General features: G+C 40.6%; 1 protein-coding gene across 12 annotated transcripts in view; it reads right to left on the bottom strand.

Moving 5' to 3' along the window:
- The window catches only part of LOC133648557 (clathrin coat assembly protein AP180-like), a 58,010-nt gene extending 44,325 nt beyond the window's left edge, over positions 1-13,685 (bottom strand). For 6 of the 12 annotated variants that reach the window (XM_062044760.1, XM_062044765.1, XM_062044762.1 and 3 more), the window contains exons 1-2: positions 13,209-13,684; positions 12,865-13,090 (exon numbers count right to left, since the gene is read on the bottom strand). In XM_062044760.1, coding sequence (XP_061900744.1) covers positions 12,865-12,994 — 130 coding nt within the window. In that variant the 5' untranslated portion in view covers positions 12,995-13,090; positions 13,209-13,684. Of the gene's footprint in view, positions 1-12,864; positions 13,091-13,208 lie in introns of all 12 variants that reach the window. The other 6 variants (XM_062044766.1, XM_062044768.1, XM_062044769.1 and 3 more) reach the window with 3 other exon arrangements.
- Positions 13,686-22,284: the final 8,599 nt, after the last annotated feature.

Below are 22,284 nucleotides of genomic sequence, written 5' to 3'. Positions count from 1 at the left end.
AAAAAAGGGGGTTGAAAAGCACTGCCCTAAATCATATTTAGAGCTAAAATTATTTTATAAGACTGATTATTTTGGATTATTGTGTTTGTATTGAGAGAGAAAGAGAGAGAGAGGTGAAGGAAGATTGTTTGTTTGGTTGGTTGAGTGAAATGGGAAGAAATCAATAGGAATAATTACATGCAAAATGGAATAAAACTATGAGTGCAATAGATAATGAATGAATAAATTAAATAAGTTTATTTTGGTCATATAATTAACCAGTTTATGTGAGCAGTTTAACAGTACAGATTAGACAAATTAACATTCATACACATTTACACACAGAAAGAAAATAAAAGAAAAAGGAATAACCGAAAAAGGAATAGGCGGAAGCCAAAGATTATCCTATACATTCACTGAACATTAAATTACCTGGAACATCAACGATAAAAGATGAAAGTAATTGTTACTATATTTCATAATGTTCAAAAACTTCACCTTTCAAGGATATCTTAAACCATAACAAAAAACTACCTGTGTTCAGCTCATCACTGAGGATGGTCCATCATTTAACTCCTAGAACTGAATTACATTTGTATTTGTATTTTTATTTTACTTGACCTATTTCAAAAATCAATATCCCCCGTAAATGATAGTTTTCTCCTCATAATGTAAATAAGCTAAGAATACAAACTGGAAGGCTGTTGTTCTTTACTCGAAACATAATTGCCATTGTTTTAAAAATAGATTATCTGAACATTTAACACATTATGACTTATAAAAATGGATTGGTATGATCATAATAATAATGCTTTGTGTATTATTGAAATGAGCCTTTTAAGTTTAAGTATTGGGTCTATATTTCTTCTATAAACATTTCCCCAAACTTCAAAACAATGTTACATATGGAAAAAATAAATGAATGACATAACATATGCAGACATTTCTTATTCAGCATGTGTTTTACTTTATACCGAATAGCAATGGATTTGGATATTTTTCTTTAATATGTTCAATATGCGGCTTCCAACATATTAATGATCAATTATTATTCTCAAGAATGTAGTTCATATACTCTGTCAATTTCCACTTGATTCAACTTTAATTTTTGTTTCACAATTTGACTTTGCACCCTGGACAGGTCGTCACCTCATCACGGGGCCAACACAGATAGATAGACAGACAACATTCACACACTAGGGCAAATTTAGTCTTATCAATTTCCCCATATTGAGATCTATTACTTAAAATACCTACTTAACCACTATTGTGAAACACCTTTCTAATTTATGGGAGTATTGGGATAGGATTGAGGAAGATGTCTGCTGTGGCGATGGTTAGTTTGGAAATTAATTTAATAAAAGTAAGTTTAAGTCGGGTAACTTTAAAGTGTAGTCTGACATTTTTAATTTGGAGTAATTTATTTTTATTTAGACATTGCAGTACACCATACTTCTGGATGTTGAGCTAGAAGAGGATAATGGCATGACAGAATAAAGTTAGAGTTAAAGTTAAAGTACCAATGATTGTCACACACACACTAGGTGTGGTGAAATTTGTCCTCTGCATTTGACCCATCCCCTTGATCACCCCCTGGGAGGTGGGGGGAGCAGTGGGCAGCAGCGGTGCCGCGCCCGGGAATCATTTTTGGTGATTTGGCTCCCAAATTTTTTATAGTCTTTGGTATGACTCGGCCGGGGTTTTGAACTTGCGACCTACCGATCTCAGGGCGGACACTCTAACGACTAGGCCACTGAGATGAAGGAGGCAAACCAAATCTCAACAGCTTTCAGTTAGCTATAGATTTTGAGAGTATAATGCAAATAACTATAACTTTACAACTGTTTGCTGTGAATAGTGTTGAATAATAATTACAAATAACAGCCTACATTAATAATTAGAATAAGAGCCGATATGTAAAGTGTTAAAAAGAGGAGAATTGTGATTAGGCCTGGCGCTTATAGCATGGCCTTGTGTGTTTGTTGTGACTAGGTTGGCTAACCAGTCGGAGACAGGCAAGGCAAGGCGGGGCAGCTTTGTTTGTGTGGCGTTTTTCATGCAAAGGGCAGACTCAAAGTACTTCACAGACAACAAAGTGAAATGAAAGAAAATAAAAGTAAAATTAAAATGCAGACAATAAAAATAAACACAGTGCGGACGTTAAAAGTTAAAAGATTAAAAGATTTAGCTGAAAGATAAGGAGAAACGTGAATAAAAACATTATTTTGTTTTGGAGAATATCACGCACAGCGGGAGGTCAGAGTGCAAGCATGACAGCTTGCTCGAACCTACTGATAGACAAATGATAGTTTAAATTAACTTATAGATAATCTTTAAGTGAATTAAAAGGGTACTTAAATACACATGAAGTAGTATGTATAATCTTTGAATTAGGGTTATTGATTAACATTTAATGGGATAATTAAGACTGTGATTTTAAAACGTGATATGCAAATTTGAAATAACCGAGAGGATATGAAAACGATGGGTGTACATGTTTTGAGTTCCAAATTCTGGAGGGAAAAAATCTCAACAAAACGTAAAACCATACAGACGGACTTGGGTGGTAGTCACGGTTGTCCTAGGTCAAGCTAGGGTGCTGTTAAGCAGCCGGGGGACTGCCAACTTCTCTGAACAAGACAAGCTCCAGAGTTGTAGCCAGAACATGCTCACAAAAAATACAGGTGTGACAGAGGACGCCCACAGCAGGACGAACAGCAGGATACAAACAGACCCCTGCTGGACATAAGTGTCAACGGACAATGTTCAACACAATCTTTAAAGCATTCCTTTGTGGTCAACCTGCACACACCTTGTAATGACCTGCTTACGAACTGTGCCCTGACAATTCAATACCGCACAGAAGGAACTTCCTGATGTTGCCTGACAGCACGACATCAGCTGACAACTACTGGGGACGCCTCCCAGGAACGAGTGGAAGACGGGGACTGCTCCAACTGTCCTAGCACTGGCTGACTGAGGTGCGTCCGTGTGTCCTGCCACCCAAACCGCCAAAGTGTATGATCACCAATTAGACGACTCATAATAGGAGCCTTTTGACTCTTATATATGGTGGGACTCAAGGTATGGCCGCTCATGTGAACTATCCTTACAACAATTAGCATGGTATAAGATGGACAATTGCTGTCCCACATTGTTCCCTCTGTCCTGCCTACGAAACCAAAAATTTAGGTCAAATGATAAAACAGGGCGTAGCTTCTGCTGATTGAACCGATTAGCTAATACCACATTTTCAATTATTTCGGTTGTCTGTTCAAAACATAGCTATTGGCTGCAATTTGGACATTCCTGCTGTAGGCTACAAGGAGCTAGCATATATATATATATATATATATATATATATATATATATATATATATATATATATATATATATATATATATATATATATATATATATATATATATATATATATATATATATATATATATATATATATATCAGTGACGTGCAGTCAGGGGAGGCAGGTGAGGCCTCACGTGCCATCATGGAAAGTAAAAAATCGTAAAAAGAAAAAAATTTCATTAAATTGTTATATGTATTCAGTGATTATACTATAAAGTTATTTTCCATTTAACTTCACCAGTTTTAGATTATTTTTATTCAAAATCGCTGAATTTTCATATTTGCCGTTCAAATACTGAGAACAGACTTGCGGTGATCAGCAGCCAGTTGAGGCACGTCACTGATTTGAGCCTCACCATTGTGCAATGACTCGGCTGACTGCTGGCCTGCTGTGCAGTGAGACCGTATTGCTATATGAATTATATTATACATTTCCATAGTTTAGTTAGCTGAGGTATATAATGTACAGTGTATTTTGTCAACAACTTTATGTGTGTAACGTATTTCTTGTGCTGAGCAATCATAAAACGGCTGCGAAGACGCACTGGCTGAGGCTCGCAGTAATCCTGCCTCCTGGTGGATAATGCACCACCGCCGTAGAATGCACCCCCTGACGGGAGTGTTGTATCAACTAAAGCCCACACTTAAAGTTTCCACATGCAAGATTGAATCTATTTAAAAAAGTTATTTAATAAGAAGCCAAAAAGTGAAAAAACAATAATGTTCGTGTTGGAGGAGTTGTGAATGACTGAAATATGAAATACATACACTTAATACATATACTTTGACTGCATGTCAGGTCATATCAGTAGTCGTGTTTGATCTTTTTTTATGTAGGCTGTGTTGCTGTGCAGATTTCTGCTTTATGTCATGATATCATTACCTGAAGTAAACAAACAAGCAGTATGTGACACTTAACGTGTGTGTGTGTGTGTGTGTGTGTGTGTGTGTGTGTGTGTGTGTGTGTGTGTGTGTGTGTGTGTGTGTGTGTGTGTGTGTGTGTGTGTGTGTGTGTGTGTGTGTGTGTGTGTGTGTGTAATAAGGATTGCCCGAGCTAAATAAAGACTCTTATGGTAATCCACGGGCTGCGGAAGCACTCTAAGATTGAAATGTGGGCTGTACTGGTCATTAGGTAAACCTACCTGCGCACTGTTTAATGCAAGAGTTGCATCGAAAACGTGTGTTTTTACGAATATAAGCCTCCCATACAACTTGCATTGTATGGGAAGTACTTTCTAATAATTTGGTTGGTACAGAAGAGATGCTAAATATTAGGAACCGCTTTTAGTGTAATGCCGTGCAGTTCTGCACCGCTACAAACCACAACAACAAAAATAATTGCTCTTTTGATAGTTTTGTATTAGATCTTTTTGACAAATCAATGTGGCTGTGTGCATAAATGAGATGTCCATGTGTGTCCTTGCAATCGCGGCAATTCAAGCAAATTCAACCAATCTCCACAACTTTGCCTTATGCCTGCAACTTCTCTGCACAATTTGCGTAATTTTCCTAATCGAATTTGTTTCTGAGTGATGTTCAAACGCGCACGTCAACTGTCTAGTCAAAACGTATGTTTTTTTCTCGTGTAGACGAAGCAGGGACAGCAACGTGTAACAATATATCAACTCTTTATTACTCACACAGCACAATTGTTGTCCTCCCGCCCTGCATGACTCAGGCCTACTTCTGGTTCTCTACAGCACTAAGCCTTCAGGGTAATGTAGAAATACACATTTAGCAAAACACAGGCGTCCTAACTTCCTAATCTACATGTATTTATTTTCTGTATTTATTCAAACTTTATCAAAGTCAAATTAAGAGCATGATTTTAATTGCAATGCTGACCTAGAAAAGAGGCAGCATTTAAATGATAGAGATGTTGAAGTGGGATGATAACCTCTCATCGTCTATCATTTACAAACAAAAATTCTCGCAAAAGATCGCTCTCAACAGTTTCACAAATGCTCTTAACGTGCGGTAATAAATGTTTAAGATGGACAAAGGCTCTTCATGCGTAAAACATACTCAGATAATGTCTGCAACTTGTGCACAACAAAGCATACAGCAGATAATGAGGATACTTTTGGTGGTGTTTTTTCAATAGTTATAATGTATTATTAGTATTATTACTTATGAATTGAAACAGTACAGTAATTTGACAATGAGCCCCTGAGTATGTACTTTTACAGCCAACTAGTGTCTACATTTAAGCCTGCATGGTAAAAAACAAGTATAAATTCTTACTTGTTTTCCACTTTTTGTTGCAATCATGTGCTAACAAATTCACAGAATCACAAATCGATTTACCGTAATTTCCGGACTATAAGCCGCACCTGACTATAAGCCGCGCCAGCTAAATTTAGGGGAAAATACAGATTGCTCCATATATAAGCCGCACCCGACTATAAGCCGCAGGGTTTTGATGTGTAATTAGCGTAGTATATAGGGGTTCCTGCTACCACGGAGGGGATTGTCGGGACAGAGATGACTGTTTGGGAACGCAAAGCGTCCCATTTATTAACAATAAATCTTTCAATCATTCAATCAAACTTTCACATCTTTGACATGGCGAACAGCATTTGTGCAGAGTACAAATAATACAACGGTGCAAAGTAATACAAAGTGCTCGCCTGTACGTTATCAAAATAACCAGCCTACCGGTATATGAAAAGTCAGTCTTTAATCATTGTGTCATCGTCTTCCTCCTGTGTACTAAAACCACCGAAATCCTCTTCGTCGGTGCCGGAGAAGAACAGGCCGTATATAAGCCGCACCCTTGTATAAGCCGCAGGGACCAGAACGAGGGGAAAAAGTAGCGGCTTATAGTCCGGAAATTACGGTAAAGGCCTACTGAAACCCACTACTACCGACCACACAGTCTGATAGTTTATATATCAATGATGAAATCTTAACATTGCAACACATGCCAATACGGCCGGGTTAACTTATAAAGTGCAATTTTAAATTTCCCGGGAAACTTCCAGCTGAAAACGTCTAGGTATGATGACATTTGCGCGTGACGTCAATGGTTGAAGCGGAAGTATTGGTACACCATTGTATCCCAATACAAACAGCTCTGTTTTCATCGCAAAATTCCACAGTATTCTGGACATCTGTGTTGGTGAATCTTTTGCAATTTGTTTAATGAACAATGAAGACTGCAAAGAAGAAAGCTGTAGGTGGGATCAGTGTATTAGCGGCTGGATGCAGCAACACAACCAGGAGGACTTTTAGTTGGATAGCAGACGCGCTATCCGACGCTAGCCGCCGACCGCATCGATGATCGGGGGAAGTCCTTCGTCGCGCCGTCGATCGCTGGAACGCAGTTGAGCACGGGTGATGATGAGCAGATGAGGGCTGGCGTAGGTGTAGAGCTAATGTTTTTAGCATAGCTCTGTCGAGGTCCCGTTGCTAAGTTAGCTTCAATGGCGTCGTTAGCAACAGCATTGCTAGGCTTCGCCAGGCTGGAAAGCATTAACCGTGTGGTTACAGGTCCAGAGTTTGGTAGTATTGTTGATCTTCTGTCTATCCTTCCAGTCAGGGGCTCATTTATTTTGTTTCTATCTGCATTTAAGCACAATGCTATCACGTTAGCTCCGTAGCTAAAGTGCTTCGCCGATGTATTGTCGTGGAGATAAAAGTCACTGTGAAGGTCCATTTCGCGTTCTCGACTCTCATTTTCAAGAGGGCATAGTATCCGAGGTGGTTTAAAATACAAATCCGTGATCCACAATATAAAAAGGAGTGTAATCCAATGAGCCCTTTTACCTAAGTTACGGTCAGAGCGAAAAAAGATACGTCCTGCACTGCACTCTAGTCCTTCACTCTCACGTTCCTCATCCACGAATCTTTCATCCTCGCTCAAATTAATGGGGTAATCGTCGCTTTCTCGGTCCGAATCGCTCTCGCTGCTGGTGTAAACAATGGGGAAATGTGAGGAGCCCTTCAACCTGCAACGTCACGCTACTTCCGGTACAGGCAAGGCTTTTTTTATCAGCGACCAAAAGTTGTGAAATTTATCGTCGATGTTCTCTACTAAATCCTTTTAGCAAAAATATGGCAATATCGTGAAATGATCAAGTATGACACATAGAATGGATATGCTATCCCCGTTTAAATAAGAAAATTTCATTTCAGTAGGCCTTTAATGTTATTTAAAAAAATACAAATAAAATAAGTTGTTGCAAATTCAGGCATTTTTGGCCACAACAATCGCAAAAAGAAGCCAGCAAAATATTGTCCGGACTGATATTAGCATGACCTTACAGACTGCTCAAACACTTAACTAATGGTGTGAATGCGCTAAAGTGGACATTGGACTTTTGGGTAAATAGTTTAAAAGTGACATTTTGTGTGTGTGTGTGTGTGTGTGTGTGTGTGTGTGTGTGTGTGTGTGTGTGTGTGTGTGTGTGTGTGTGTGTGTGTGTGTGTGTGTGTGTGTGTGTGTGTGTGTGTGAGTGTGTGTGTGTGTGTGTGTGTGTGTGTGTGTGTGTGTGTGTGTGTGTGTGTGTGTGTGTGTGTGTGTGTGTGTGTGTGTGTGTGTGTGTACATATATATGTATATTTACAAAACCCAAAACCAGTGAAGTTGGCACGTTGTGTAAATCATACATAAAAACAGAATACAATGATTTGCAAAAGCTTTTCAATTTATATTCAATTGAATTCACTGCAAAGACAACATATTTAACGTTCGAATTGGAAAACGTTGTTATTTTTTTGCAAATATTAGCTCATTTGGAATTTGATGCCTGCAACATGTTTCAAAAAAGCTGGCACAAGTGGCAAAAAAGACTGAGAAACACTTATTTGGAACATCCCACAGGTGAACAGGCTAATTGGGAACAGGTGGGTTCCATCCATCCATCCATCCATTTTCTACCGCTTATTCCCTTCGGGGTCGCGGGGGCGCTGGAGCCTATCTCAGCTACAATGGGGGCGGAAGGCAGGGTACACCCTGGACTAGAGGGCCAACACCATGATTGGGTATAAAAGCAGCTTAAATGAAATGCTCAGTCATTCACAAACAAGGATGGGGCGAGGGTCACCACTTTGTGAACAAATGCGTGAGCAAATTGTCACATGGGTTTAGGAACAGAAAACCACTGTCAGTAACTACAGTTGGTCGCTACATCTGTAAGTGCAAGTTAAAACTCTACTATGCAAAGCCAAAGCCATTTATCAACAACACCCAGAAACGCTGCTAGCTTCGCTGGGCCCGAGCTCATCTAAGATGGACTGGCGCAAAGTGGAAAAGTGTTCTGTGGTCTGACGAGTCCACATTTCCAATTGTTTTTGGAAACTGTGGACGTCGTGTCCTCCGGACCAAAGAGGAAAAGAACCGTACGGATTGTTATAGGCGCAAAGTTCAAAAGCCAGCATCTGTGATGGTATGGGGGTGTATTAGTGCCCAAGACATGGGTAACTTACACATCTGTGAAGGCACCATTAATGCTGAAAGGTACAAACAGATTTTGGCGCAACATATGTTGCCATCCAAGCAATGTTATCATGGACGCCCCTGCTTATTTCAACAAGAAAATGCCAAGCCACGTGTTACAACAGCGTGGCTTTGTAGTAAAAGAGTGCGGGTACTAGACTGGCCTGCCTGTAGTCCAGACCTGTCTCCCATTGAAAATGTGTGGCGCAATATGAAGCGTGAAATACGACAATGGAAACCCCGGACTGTTGAACAACTTAAGCTGTACATCAAGCAAGAATGGGAAAATATTCCACCTGAAAAGCTTCATAAATTGGTCTCCTCAGTTCCCAAATGTTTACTGAGTGTTGTTAAAAGGAAAGGCCATGTAACACAGTGGTAAAAATGCCCCTGTGCCAACTTTTTTGCAATGTGTTACTGCTGTTAAATTCTAAGTTAATGATTATTGGCAAAAAAAAATTTACGTTTCTCACTTCAAACATTAAATATCTTGTCTTTGCAGTCTATTCAATTGAATATAAGTTAAAAAGAATTTGCAAATCGTTGTATTTTGTTTTTATTTACGAATTACACAATGTGCCAACTTCACTGGTTTTGGGTTTTGTATATATATGTATAGATATATATTAGTCTTGGTATAATTTAGCATCCTCGCTTAAAATGAACAATAATTCAGCTTAGCGTACTTTTTACATGGCCACAGATTCATTTAAAGCCCCTGTTGAGTCAGTTGACCTTGTGTGCGTGTGTGTGAATGTGTATGTGATTGTGTATATATGTGTGTGTGTGTGTGTGTGTGTGTGTGTGTGTGTGTGTGTGTGTGTGTGTGTGTGTGTGTGTGTGTGGCCACATGTTCCCTATGAATGCCCCCCAGTGCCCATTTGACCACAGCGTCTAATTAAGGATCTATGCTTTAAAGCTTAGAGAGAGCAATAGAACATGATTTCCAGCTGGTATTTTATTGGTGTATTTCAATTTAAGCTTTTGTTAACAAGGATACAGTTTACCAGCCCAAATAACCACCAATGCGCCTGTAGTAATACAAATTCCCATTGTAAAAAAACGTCAAAGATTCTTTCCTGATACCCTGTCATTTGCCCTCTTGTCATTTTAGTGCCAAATCCTGACACTGTCGGTGGTTACCATGGCAACTGCACAACCAACATGCACACCATGGGTCGCATGCACTGCTAAAACAACTGGTATAAAATGGTATAAAAATGCCATCTTATATCAAACTACGATATACATCAGGCTTATCTGTAAAACACACAGTAACATACAGTATGACAACATCTATTATAGTTCCAGGCGAGTGTTACTTGTGAGCCCCCCCCCCCCCCTCCCCCTCCCCCAAATATCTAGGTTAGAAACACAGAAAGAGAAGCACAGTGGCCTACATACCGCAACAAGCCGGCCTTGAATTAGACACAGGAATGCATGAAAATATGTTTAAGATTGTCAAGAAATGATAGCACAAAGTTTGTTTAGTTGGTGTGCCTGTGGAGCCCCTCTTGAGCAATCATGCATACAACACATGCACAGCAGCACATTGCAGTTAGTTTTAACTCCAAGAGGTCAAAGAAACGCATTCTTAACATTGACGCCTTTTGCTGTGTAAATAATGCAGGACAGTCATTGGCTGATTAGTGAATTATTCACTAGGGGAGCGGATCACAAGTTATGTGGCCTTCGTCCAAGACGACGAAGAAGCGTCCATTATAGATAGACCAAAATATATCTGTCATGGTGTATTTTAGCTCTGCGTGTCAGTATAAGTCAACATCTATGGCGAGTGCTGTATTGATTCATGCTGGTTTGCCTAAGCTGTGTTAAAGCTGTCAAGGGAACGTCTCACTTAGCTTGTATGTACAAAAACACTCCTATGCACATTGTATTGACATGCAGTTACGCTACTCTCTCCAATACCCTAATTAATTTCTGGTTCCTTGTCTTTATAGTTGTTTTATTAAACTGAAAATAATATTAAGATTAAAGTACCAATGATTGTCACACACACACTAGATGTGGTGAAATTTGTCCTCTGCATTTGACCCATCCCCTTGGGGAGCAGTGGGCAGCAGCGGCGCCGCGCCCGGGAATCATTTTGGTGATTTAACCCCCGAACTCCAACCCTTGATGCTGAGTGCCAAGCAGGGAGGAAACGGGTCCCATTTTTATAGTCTTTAGTATGACTCGGCTGGGATTTGAACTCACAGTGGAACCTCCACGGCCAATTTACGGACAGATTTGCGGGTGTAACCTATTCAGTGGCCTAGTGGTTAGAGTGTCCGCCCTGAGATCGGTAGGTTGTGAGTTCAACCCCCGGCCGAGTCATACCAAAGACTATAACAATGGGACCCATTACCTCCCTGCTTGGCACTCAGCATCAAGGGTTGGAATTGGGGATTATATCACCAAAAATTATTCCTGGGCGCGGCCACCGCTGCTGCCCACTGCTACCCTCACCTCCCAGGGGGTGAACAAATGCAGAGGACACATTTCACCACACCTAGTGTGTGTGTGACAATCGTGTCTGCCCTGAGATCGGTAGGTTGGAGTTTAAATCCCAGCCGAGTCATACCAAAGACTATAAAAATGGGACCCGTTTCCCTCCCTGCTTGGCACTCAGCATCAAGGGTTGGAGTTGGGGGTTAAATCACCAAAATGATTCCCAGGCGCGGCGCCGCTGCTGCCCACTGCTCCCCAAGGGGATGGGTCAAATGCAGAGGACAAATTTCATGTGTGTGACAATCATTGGTACTTTAATCTTTAATCTTAATTGGTACTTTAACTTAACTTAATTGAAAACACGGAAATGGCAGTAATCTGTTCCAGCGGCAAACAAAGCTTCCAATAAAAACTCTGGGGATTTTTGTAAAAAACGAACATATCATTGAAGCGTATAAATAAGTTACCCATCATAATATTAACATGTTAAACTAGATAGGACATTCCTGGGTGAATTTAAAACGAGGCGATCATTAAAGATCATAAAAATTGTAATAATCGGTTCCAGTGTCGACATGTCCCGGATATAACACCATAGCTACAGGCATTCTAACTATATATAATTCATTAAACATCAAGGTGTATGAATAAGTTAACCACCGTCATACTGATATATGTTTTTAACACTCTTAAACATTGCACAGGTACATGCAAAAGGTTGACCATCCATCCATTTTCTACCGCTTGTCCCTTACAGGGTCGTGGGGGGTGCTGGAGCTTATCCCAGCTGCACTTGGGTGGAAGGCGGGGTACACCCTGGACAAGTCGCAACCTCATCGTAGGGCCAACACAGATAGACAGACAACATTCACACTCACATTCATTCGCTAGGGCCAATTTAGTGTTGCCAATCAGCCCGAGCCCAGGATCGAACCCAGGACCTTTGTATTGTGAGGTACACATACTACACACCCTGTGTCAACGTACTGCAATATAATGCAATATATGCAATATAAAACACAAATACAACACCGCAAGAAGCCAGATGATGGCTAGTTTGCAGCTCCCTTTAGCAGCTTTTTAAACAGTTGTGCAATTTTAGAACTAATTTTACGCAATTTGAAATGACCTCATGGAAAGTTGCATTGTGTTAATTGCGAAAAACAACATTAGATGATTGCACTCAGGTATCGTGTCTCTATTATCTTATTGTTGTTGCAATATTTATTGGCAGTTCTGCTGCAGTGCAAGTGCTACATGCTAACAGCCAGCCTGCCCTGACTCATGGCTGAGACATTTTGTTGCAAGTGATAATGATGAATCAGGAGTTGTTTGTGGCTTGGCCTGTAGTATTGCCATGGTTACATCAATTCACTCAACCGTGTCCTGTAGTCGGGATACAAGGTGGTAACTACAAAAAAAAGTAACATGTCTCAACATTCCAACATTTAATTTTTGACATCTTTCTTTGCTGTTTTCTTTGTTGTTTCTTCCTACATGTCTACAGTGTGCTGCAAAAGGCTCCCCGGCATGCACTTTGAACACCCCTGAATGAATTGCACCATTATCGAGCATGCACGTTGCAGCCATTAAGCAAGATCGTTCCACTGCACGTTGTGCTTGACTTACAGTCCAGGTGCTTCTTCTTGGGCGCCATCACTTCGTGAGTGGTGGCTTTGCACACAGCCCGGGCCATGTCTGAGCCCGTTAGCTGGTACTGGGCCGCGGCGATGCGGTCCGTTAGCGTCTGCCCAGACATTTGGACCCTCTGTGGGATACTTCACCGCAGGACAGACAATCAATCCGTATCGCCCAGGTGGCTCTGCAGCAAACAGGCCTTTGACCTTCTTCGTGCCTGCACAGAAAAGGCACGGGAAATATGCTTTCGAATAGAGCTGTCGTGCTGATATAAAATGAGTTATTTTTTTGGTTATTTTTTTTATCGTTTTTTGTGTTTTTGTGGTTGGACTTACGTGAATTGCTCACGGCTGGCCCGCTTTTCAGCACCTCGGACAGCTAAAAACCACTCGGTTACGTAACAGCCCACAAGCGATGGAAGCCCCGCAGCTTATATTAAGCCCCCAAATGTGCGAAACAAAATAACCGTTTCGCTTAACACTCCATAGGTAGTAGCTCCGATATCACGTTCCGATGGCACTTGTAGACGATTCCTCTTCCGGCGTCATCAAAAAGAGGAGGGGGAATAAATCATCAATTATAAACAAAAAAATAATCGGTGTTTGTTTTTTGTTTTTACCCCTTGATTCTGCGGCGAAAGAAAAATGTGCATCGAATGCGCAAAAGGTGTGCGCAGTGTAAGGAGCCGAGGAGGAGGAGACAGGATCCCCGTTCTCCTTTCTTACGCTATTTTCTTTATTTATTCGCCCTTTAGCTGTATGGACACAGAGGCTCTCCTCCCCCAGTGGATGCTTGGACACGGGTGGGTGACACACACAGACCAGCCCACGTCTCTTAAAGGGAAATAGACACGGGAGGGAGCGGTTATTGGTTATTACCGGCTATAAAGGGTTAATAGCTAACATGGCTGCGTTAAACCTTAGCATGATATATTTTCAAACCCCAACTAGAGTGAGATATATGACCCAATTTTGTTTTGACACAGTACGATACAAATGTGTCTATAAACCATCCCCTTGGTTTAATTAAGAGTTTTAGTAATTTCAATACTTAATAGTGTCATACTACGTCCTTAATGTCGCTACCATTTCCATAAAAGTGTATTTCTTGCACAATATAGCGATGCTTTGCGGCCCTGGTTGTCACGTTGCCCAGCGTCATGACCTCACATGACGTACCCGCATAGATATGAACACGTAGACGCCGCCGTCCCCTTGTCGTGGATAGACGCCGCGTTGGGTGCTGGGGTGCAGGAAATTCAGCCGCCATCTTGAACCGGTCAACTACTCCTATTTTGAGCAGCATAAAGAACAAGACACCAGAGCATGCAATTCGCTACACCTCCCTGATACCAAATTACTTGTCAAACTACTTCCTTAACTTAAATGACCGCCATAACCACAACACCAGAGGGAGCTCCACTAACCACGTTAAACCCAGATTCCGAACTAACAAAGGTCTTAACTCATTCTCTTTCTATGCCACATCAATGTGGAATGCGCTCCCAACAGGTATAAAAGAAAGGGCATCTCTATCCTCCTTCAAAACCGCAATAAAAGTTCACCTCCAGGCAGCTACCAACCTAAACTAACACCCTCCCCGGATTGCTAATAATCAAATGTTTGAGTTTGAGTTTGAGTTTATTTCGAACCTGCAAGCATACAACATGATACATCATAATTTCCAGTTTCTAAACAATCAAATGCAGATACTTTTTCTTATGCCTTCTGATCTCTCTCTCTCGCTCTCTCTCTCTCTCTCTCTCTCTCTCTCTCTCTATGTCCACTACTTGCTGTCCATATCCTACCCCCCCTCCACACCCCTGATTGTAAATAATGTAAATAATTCAATGTGATTATCTTGTGTGATGACTGTATTATGATGATAGTATATATCTGATAGTATATATCTGTATCATGAATCAATTTAAGGGGACCCCGACTCAAACAAGTTGAAAAACGTATTTGGGTGTTATCATTTAGTGGTCAATTTTACGGAATATGTACTTCACTGTGCAACCTACTAATCAAAGTCCCAATCAAAAAAATCAATCTACCCTCCTTCAAAACTGCACTTAAAGAACACCTCCAGGCAACTACAAACCTAGACTAACACCCTCCCCCCACCACATCTCACCTCCCCGGATTGTAATTAATCAAATGTAAATAATCAAATGTATATACTTGTTCTTATGCTTTCTGTGTATGTTCACTGCTCGCTGTACATATCCTACGAAGTCCGACCTTCACTGTTTCAATGTCCATTTCTCAGATGATATAATTGTTGATTACTGAAGTGCTGATATCAACCAAACCCAACCCCCCCCTCTGCCCCCACCCCAACCCCCTCCACGTCCCACCCCCCCATATTGTAAATAATGTAAATAATTCAATGTATATACTCTGATTATGATTAACTTGTGTGATGACTGTATTATGCTGATAGTTTATATTTATACCATGAATTGATTAACGTGGACCCCGACTTAAAGAAGTTGAAAAACTTATTCGGGTGTTACCATTTAGTGGTCAATTGTACGGAATATGTACTGTACTGTGCAATCTACTAATACAAGTCTCAATCAATCAAAGCACTGTCCTGGAAAACAGGGCTCACAGCATTACTTTTCACAAGTAAGGGTGAACTTTACTATTGTCGATTGAATACTATTGTACTGTATTCATGCCTACCAGTGAAATTGTTGCCATCTATAGCTTTAAGCTTAGCTACTGTGTGTTTCGTGGCAGTGTTCTGGATATGAACTGAGACTTTATTAGACACATTCCATAACACTGACTTAGATTACTGACACAATAATGCTATTGTAGGTATAAAACAAATATTAGACTTAGACAAACTTTATTGATCCACAAGGGAAATTGTTCCACATAATAGCTCAGTTACAAAGGATGGAATGGCTAAGGATGGAAAAGATAATGCAGGTACAAATTAGACTAAAAATGTACCATAGTAGCAATATAAAATATAACATGTATGTAATATTTACATATTATATATACAGTATATAATATATACTGGTATATTATTGTTTCAATGTCCATTTCTCAGATGATATTGTTGATGAAGTGCTGATACCAACCAAACTTAAACCAGTGTGGGTGGCACTGGGAGCAGGTGGGTAAAGTGTCTTGCCCAAGGACACAACAACAGTGACTAGGATGGCGAAAGCAGGGATCGAACCTGCAACCCTCAAGTTGCTGGCACGGCCACTCTACCAACCGAGCTGTACCGCAATAGACAGATACCATCTATTGCTGTATGGCGAGTGATTATACAGCTGGATGGAGTGCGGAATGAAAGAGTTCTTGAATCGAATGGTGGTACAGCATTGACCATCAAATTTGTCATATGTAATTCACCAACATCAAGCTCGCTGTCATGTTTTAATATACAATATGTACAATATAATATACAATACTTTGGCATCAAGCTAATTTGGCCGTTGATGTATTCTCAATTTTAGCTTCATTATCAACAGACATGCATCAAAATAGGACTTTTGTTAAAGGGGAAATGCTCTTTTTTTGGAATTTTGCCTATCGTTCACAATCATTATGAAAGACACGACGGCCGATGTAGTTTTTGTATGCATTCTAACTCGTAAATAAAATGGAGGTCCTCTATTCCACCCATAAAAACCCAATTAAAAAACATCCAAAAAGTGCCAACAATACTCAATTTATATTTTGTGGCTTGAATATTAACCAAGTGTTTGTGGTATTGTTATTATAAACGCTTACGCAGACACACTATTTATAGCGGCACCGTGATCACGCCTATGTTTACATCATCGAGTGGTAAGGTGCTTCCTGGCTTTCATTGTTCGTGAAAGTTTTTTGTAGATCATAAACCATGCCTCACCTGGTAGAAGGACAAGGATGTAATCCAACATGTTGCTACATTTTGTGTTATGTACAGAGAAGGGAAGGAGGCGACAACCAGGGCACAATTGCGGTTCACAAGGTTTATTCAAACCTTTGATGATTACGTGGCGTGTGTATGCTAATCAAAGTGAATGAGTGTAGACTATGTGTAATATTAATAGTGTAAATGTTACCAGGGGTTGTTGTCTGTGAGTGTTGGTTGTATCTTTCGTCGAGTCCAGAGGGGCAAGGCAAAGAGGCAGTTCGTGAACAGGCAAGAGGTCGAGGGCAGGAGCGAAGCAGCGTGGTCTGCGTCCGAGCAGGGAGGTCGTGGATCGAGGAAGTCAGTCACTGCGGAAGACACAAGGGACATGAACAAGGGAGACACGGGGATAGAGCAAATAGCAAAGCACAGGGGAGGGAATGCCAGACGTGATGCTTACTGGGAAGATTAGCGACGTTCTGGCAAAGGTTCCTCGGGTCCGCTGGTCTTCATGCCGCTCCCCCTCGTCAAGTCCAGCTGTGCTGATAAGTGATTGTTTGCAGGCTTGTTGCTGTGTGGGTGTGTTGTGCTCAGCGCGAGCAGAGGCGTGTCTGAGCATGCTGCCAGCAGAGGGGTTAGCAGAGGTGCCTGCAGCTCCAGCCGCAGAGGAAACGCGGGTTCGACTCCGCGTCATGACATTTTGACAGCCAATTTAGACCCGGAAATGGTGAGAACAACATGAAAAGACACTTGGTTCTGCCCCCCTTTTATTTACGAGAAACATGAGTCATTTTTCATCCAAAACGGGAATATAACACGTTTCTATCAGTCGGCATCATAATGGCAGCAGATATTGTATAGTAAGTGATATTTAGTTATGTTTGTTGGCTCTCATAAAGTCTGCAGTGATGTGTTTTTAAAATAATGCGACGCATATGCCTAAAATGATCAAAATACATAAATATTAAATGTTATTATAAATGTGCCCATTTCTACATTACATATATACTTACATCGTGTATATAAAACCCTAAAGGAGGTGTTAAGATGTTTTTTTAAGGGCTTTCACAGGCAGAATAGTTTGACTCACATTGGCTCCACTGTAAGCGGACTTTTGATCAAATGTATTTAATATTTAGAATGCATTAAGAAAAGAAAAACATCTGTTCTTGTTTTATACAAGGATTGTGAATGATGGACAGAATGTTTTATTTTTAAGTGCAGTTCCCCATAAAGAGATGTTTAACGGACTTGTATTAAGTCCCACATGACACAGGTGTCATTACATCATGTTTGCTGAAATGATGCTCATTTCAATGTTTCTCACTGTTCTGTTTTGTTTGTCTTGTTTTCAATGTATTGCAGGTGTATTGCTTCTAAATGTATTACACAACATCGATGTTATGCAGGTGTCAGAAGGATGGTAAGTATGTTACATAATGATCTCTTTTAAATTATTTTTAATATGCAGTTTTGTTCTTGTTTGATTTGATCTTGTATTCAGTGTATGTTCCCACATTCCTGCAATTACATTGTTCCATTGTCTTAAAAGTACACTCTATAAGCTAAACAAGATACTGATCCTATTACTAAAAACATGGATGCAAACTAATTATCTATGCGCCCTTGCAGCTGCAATTTTCATTTCATTTCATTTTTAATAATTTGATGGGTAGTCAGCTGTAAAATCATAAGTCAAAGCAGACTTTTAAGTATTTATTTTTATTCAGACAAAAAATGTTTGGACAGTATGATAATATACTGTAATTTTTGTTGCAATAATGGATACTATTAAAGTTTAAAAGTTAAAAAAGTTAAAGTACTCATGATTGTCACACACACACACTAGGTGTTCTGTCTTGTTTGTTGAATTTGTTGATGATATATGTAAAACCAGTGTTTAAGTTCACTTTGGAATTCAACAGTGAGGTGCACTTCCTCCTTTAGACAGCGGGAGGCAGCATTGCCTAGTTTACAGTAAGGAGTTCCTTTCAGGTCTACTTTAAGCTAGTTCGGTGACGCTTGCAAACGTTTTCATCTGCTCGAATCTCATGCCAAACAAAGTATCATCGGTATGTATCGTTGAGTTGTAGTGATAGGTTGATGAGGCGTCATGAAGCGTTTCGACACATTGCAAAACTGTATTGATACTGTGTCGATACTGTGTCACTAAATACTGACATCTGCTGGACATTAAAAATCCCTACAGGCAACCTATGGACCGACTCAACTGACACTGATTTTATGACCTAGTATATACAATAATATAAACCAAGTCATTGTATTTAATTTAGGATTATTTCATATCTTCATTTAAATAAAAATATATTTTTTAGATACAGTCAATAAATAATGTGAACATGTATCATAACATGGAAATCTAAGAGAACGTGTTGTGAATGAGGATGCTTGTGGACTGGGAATTTTTTTAATTAATTTTTTTACACATTTTTATTAAAAAAAACAGTTTTTCCAACGTATTAAGACGTATTTTAGATTATTTCTCTTCTCAGTTATTATTTATCCGGCTGTAGAAAAGACCCGCTCACAGGGCACATAGGAGGAATCAGTGCGACACAGTTCGCGTATCGGTCACGTGACCGAAACAGCTCATGATCGGTCACGTGACTTTCTAAAAGCGGTACGCGCATCGACACAGGGTTTTGCTCTATGAGCTTGACGCATGCGCCGATGCATCGGTGTTCCCGAACCCATCACTATTGAGTGGTATGTTAATATTTGATTGAGTTGTATTATTTGTTGGCTGTGATGTAATTTGGGACGTTTTATGGCCAAAAGTCAGTCATGCTAATTTTTGTAATTCATACAGTGAAGTGAATGTTAGCATAGTAAGCTAGTTTGTTGTAGAGCACTTAAATTACATATTTTGTGGCTTTTATGTATCCATTTAAGTTCAATACAGAGCATAATGCATGTTTTATAGTAGTATGCTTGTGTGTGTAATTGGCTGTGTGTGCATGTCTGCAATGTAAGCATCCTTCTGCTTGTATATTTTCAGTTTTACCCTTTTTACGGTCAATAAACCTGTGGACAAGAAGACGTTTTTCAGAGTGTTTGATCAAGAAAAGGTGCTTGGGTAAAGCCAAGATATTTCTACATATCGATGGCGGCACAGTAAAACGATGTCTTTAACGCAGAAGATAAGACAGCATACACAAGAACAAATTGCACAGAAAGCTCAATACGGACAAAATCTACCACTTCACATGCTTCAACGAGGTCAAAAGCTTCCTCCACCGAGGCTGCAGCTGCCAGAGCACATGCAAAAGCAGAGGCAGCCAAAGTACGTGTGTACTTTGCACAAAAAGCACTCAAAGTGGAAAAAGCACAACTAGAAGCTAAGATGGACATGCTCTTACTGGAGCAGGACGCAGCAGCTGCACTCACCAAAGCGGAGGTCTTGGAAGCCGCTGTGGAAGGAAGTGATCGAAGCAGCTTCTATCTTCACATCAAGCAGTTGTTTGAACATTCAGTTGACAAATTAGAGCGCACAAAAGAATACATAGACACTCAAGATACATAGGCCAAAGAGAAAAGTCAAATAAAAGTTGAATCACCACACCAACGGCCATCAACATGGAATGAAACACAACATTATAAACCGCCAGATGTGAACTCCATTCAACACCCACATCTCCAGACAGAGCACAGGGAACACAGAGTTGGCTTTGTTTCTACCCTACAACAAAGGACGACACCTTCACAGCCAGAAGTCACATCAGTCATCAGTCCATCGGCTTGCCTAAAATCATCAACAGAGACTATTCAAAGCTCCATGAGTTGAGTGATTTTCTCATAGAATTGGAGGCAGCCAAGGAAGATGGAGACCTGCCTGGCCTTGCATATTTGGACACAGCGCGTGGGATAAACCCATTAGTTCAAAAGTTACCATTCAACCTTCAAGAAAAGTGGCTCAACGTTGGCACAAACTATAAATTACAACACAATGTAACATTTCCCCCCTTTTATGTTTTTGTTGACTTCATTGGAAAACAAGCTATAATTAGGAATGACTCAGGCTTCAAGTTTGCAGGTCAAATTGACACCTCAAAAGCAGACAAGAGTCCAATGGAAGCAGATCCAAAATAGAGAAGTCTCAGTTCATAAGATCGATTTCCAGTGTACTGCCCCTCCTATTAATGACAAACAACACTTTGAAGCTGATGATCCCGAGAAACAATGCCCTATTCATAAAAAGCCTCACATGCTCCAGAAATGTCGGGCCTTCCGTACAATGACGTTGGAACAACGCAAGGAATTCCTGAAAGAGAATGGCATATGTTTTAAGTGTTGCACATCCACTCAACACATAGCAAAAAACTGTACATTTATTACTAAGTGCACTAAGTGTGAGAGCACAAAGCACATTTCTGCACTTCATCCTGGACCTGCACCGTGGATCCAGGTCCCAACCCCCCTGACACAGCTTGGCGGGGAGCAAGACTCAGAACCTTCAACTGAGGTCAGTACAGATGTATGTGGTGGCAATCAAAGCTACAAATCCTGCTCAAAGATCTGCCTTGTTAAAATATATCCTCGCGGCCGTCCTGAGAAATCCCTGAAAGTTTATGCAATCATCGACGAGCAGAGTAACAAGTCCCTTGCTCGTTCAGAGTTCTTTGAGATCTTCAACATTCAAAATCCTTCATCTCCATACACACTCCGAACCTGCTCTGGAGTGACGGAAACCACTGGGAGAAGAGCTTCAGGCTACAAAATTGAATCCATGGATGGAAAAGTGTGCCTCTCTTTACCAAGCCTCCTGGAATGTGATGATCTACCTAACAGATCAGAAATCCCAACACCTAATGCTGCAGCCAACCATACTCACCTCAAATCAGTTGCTAATCTCATCCCAGAGCTGGATCCTAACGCGTCCATCATGCTTCTCCTTGGGAGGGACATCATCTCTGTCCACAAAGTGCGCAAGCAGGTTGATGGGCCACGCGATGGTCCCTATGCTCAAAAACTTGACCTGGGATGGGTGATCGTTGGAAATGTATGCTTGGGAGGTGTTCACAAGCCGACCACAGTGAATAACTTCAACACCATTACGTTTGAACAAAGGCGTCCCACAGTCTTTACACTTTGTCCTAACGTATTTCAAGTCAAGGAGAGACATGGCCAGTTTCAAAGCCCTGAATACTCAAAGGTAACCTTCACAAAGAAATGTAAGCAAGATGACGTGGGCGCTACAGTGTTTCAGCAGACCAAAAATGACAACAATGTCGGTCCATCCATTGATGACATCGCCTTCCTGCAAATCATGGAGAGGGGTTTGAAAAAGGACATAACCAACAGCTGGGTGCTCAGCTGCCATTTAAGACTCCAAAGCCCAAGCTTCCTGACAACAAAGTTCACGCCTTGAAGCGTTTTTCCTCTCTGGGACGCAACTTTGAAAGAAAACCAGTGATGAAAGAGCACTTTTTTAGCTTCATGGAAAAGATCTTTCAAAATGAACATGCTGAAATAGCTCCTCCACTCACATCTAATGAAGAAAGATGGTATTTAACGGCCTTTGGT

This window comes from Entelurus aequoreus, linkage group LG04 (genome assembly GCF_033978785.1).
Source record: "Entelurus aequoreus isolate RoL-2023_Sb linkage group LG04, RoL_Eaeq_v1.1, whole genome shotgun sequence".
NCBI lineage: Eukaryota > Metazoa > Chordata > Actinopteri > Syngnathiformes > Syngnathidae > Entelurus > Entelurus aequoreus.
The sequence above is the reverse complement of the archived record's forward strand: the minus strand, read 5'-3'. Positions and strand labels throughout refer to the sequence as shown.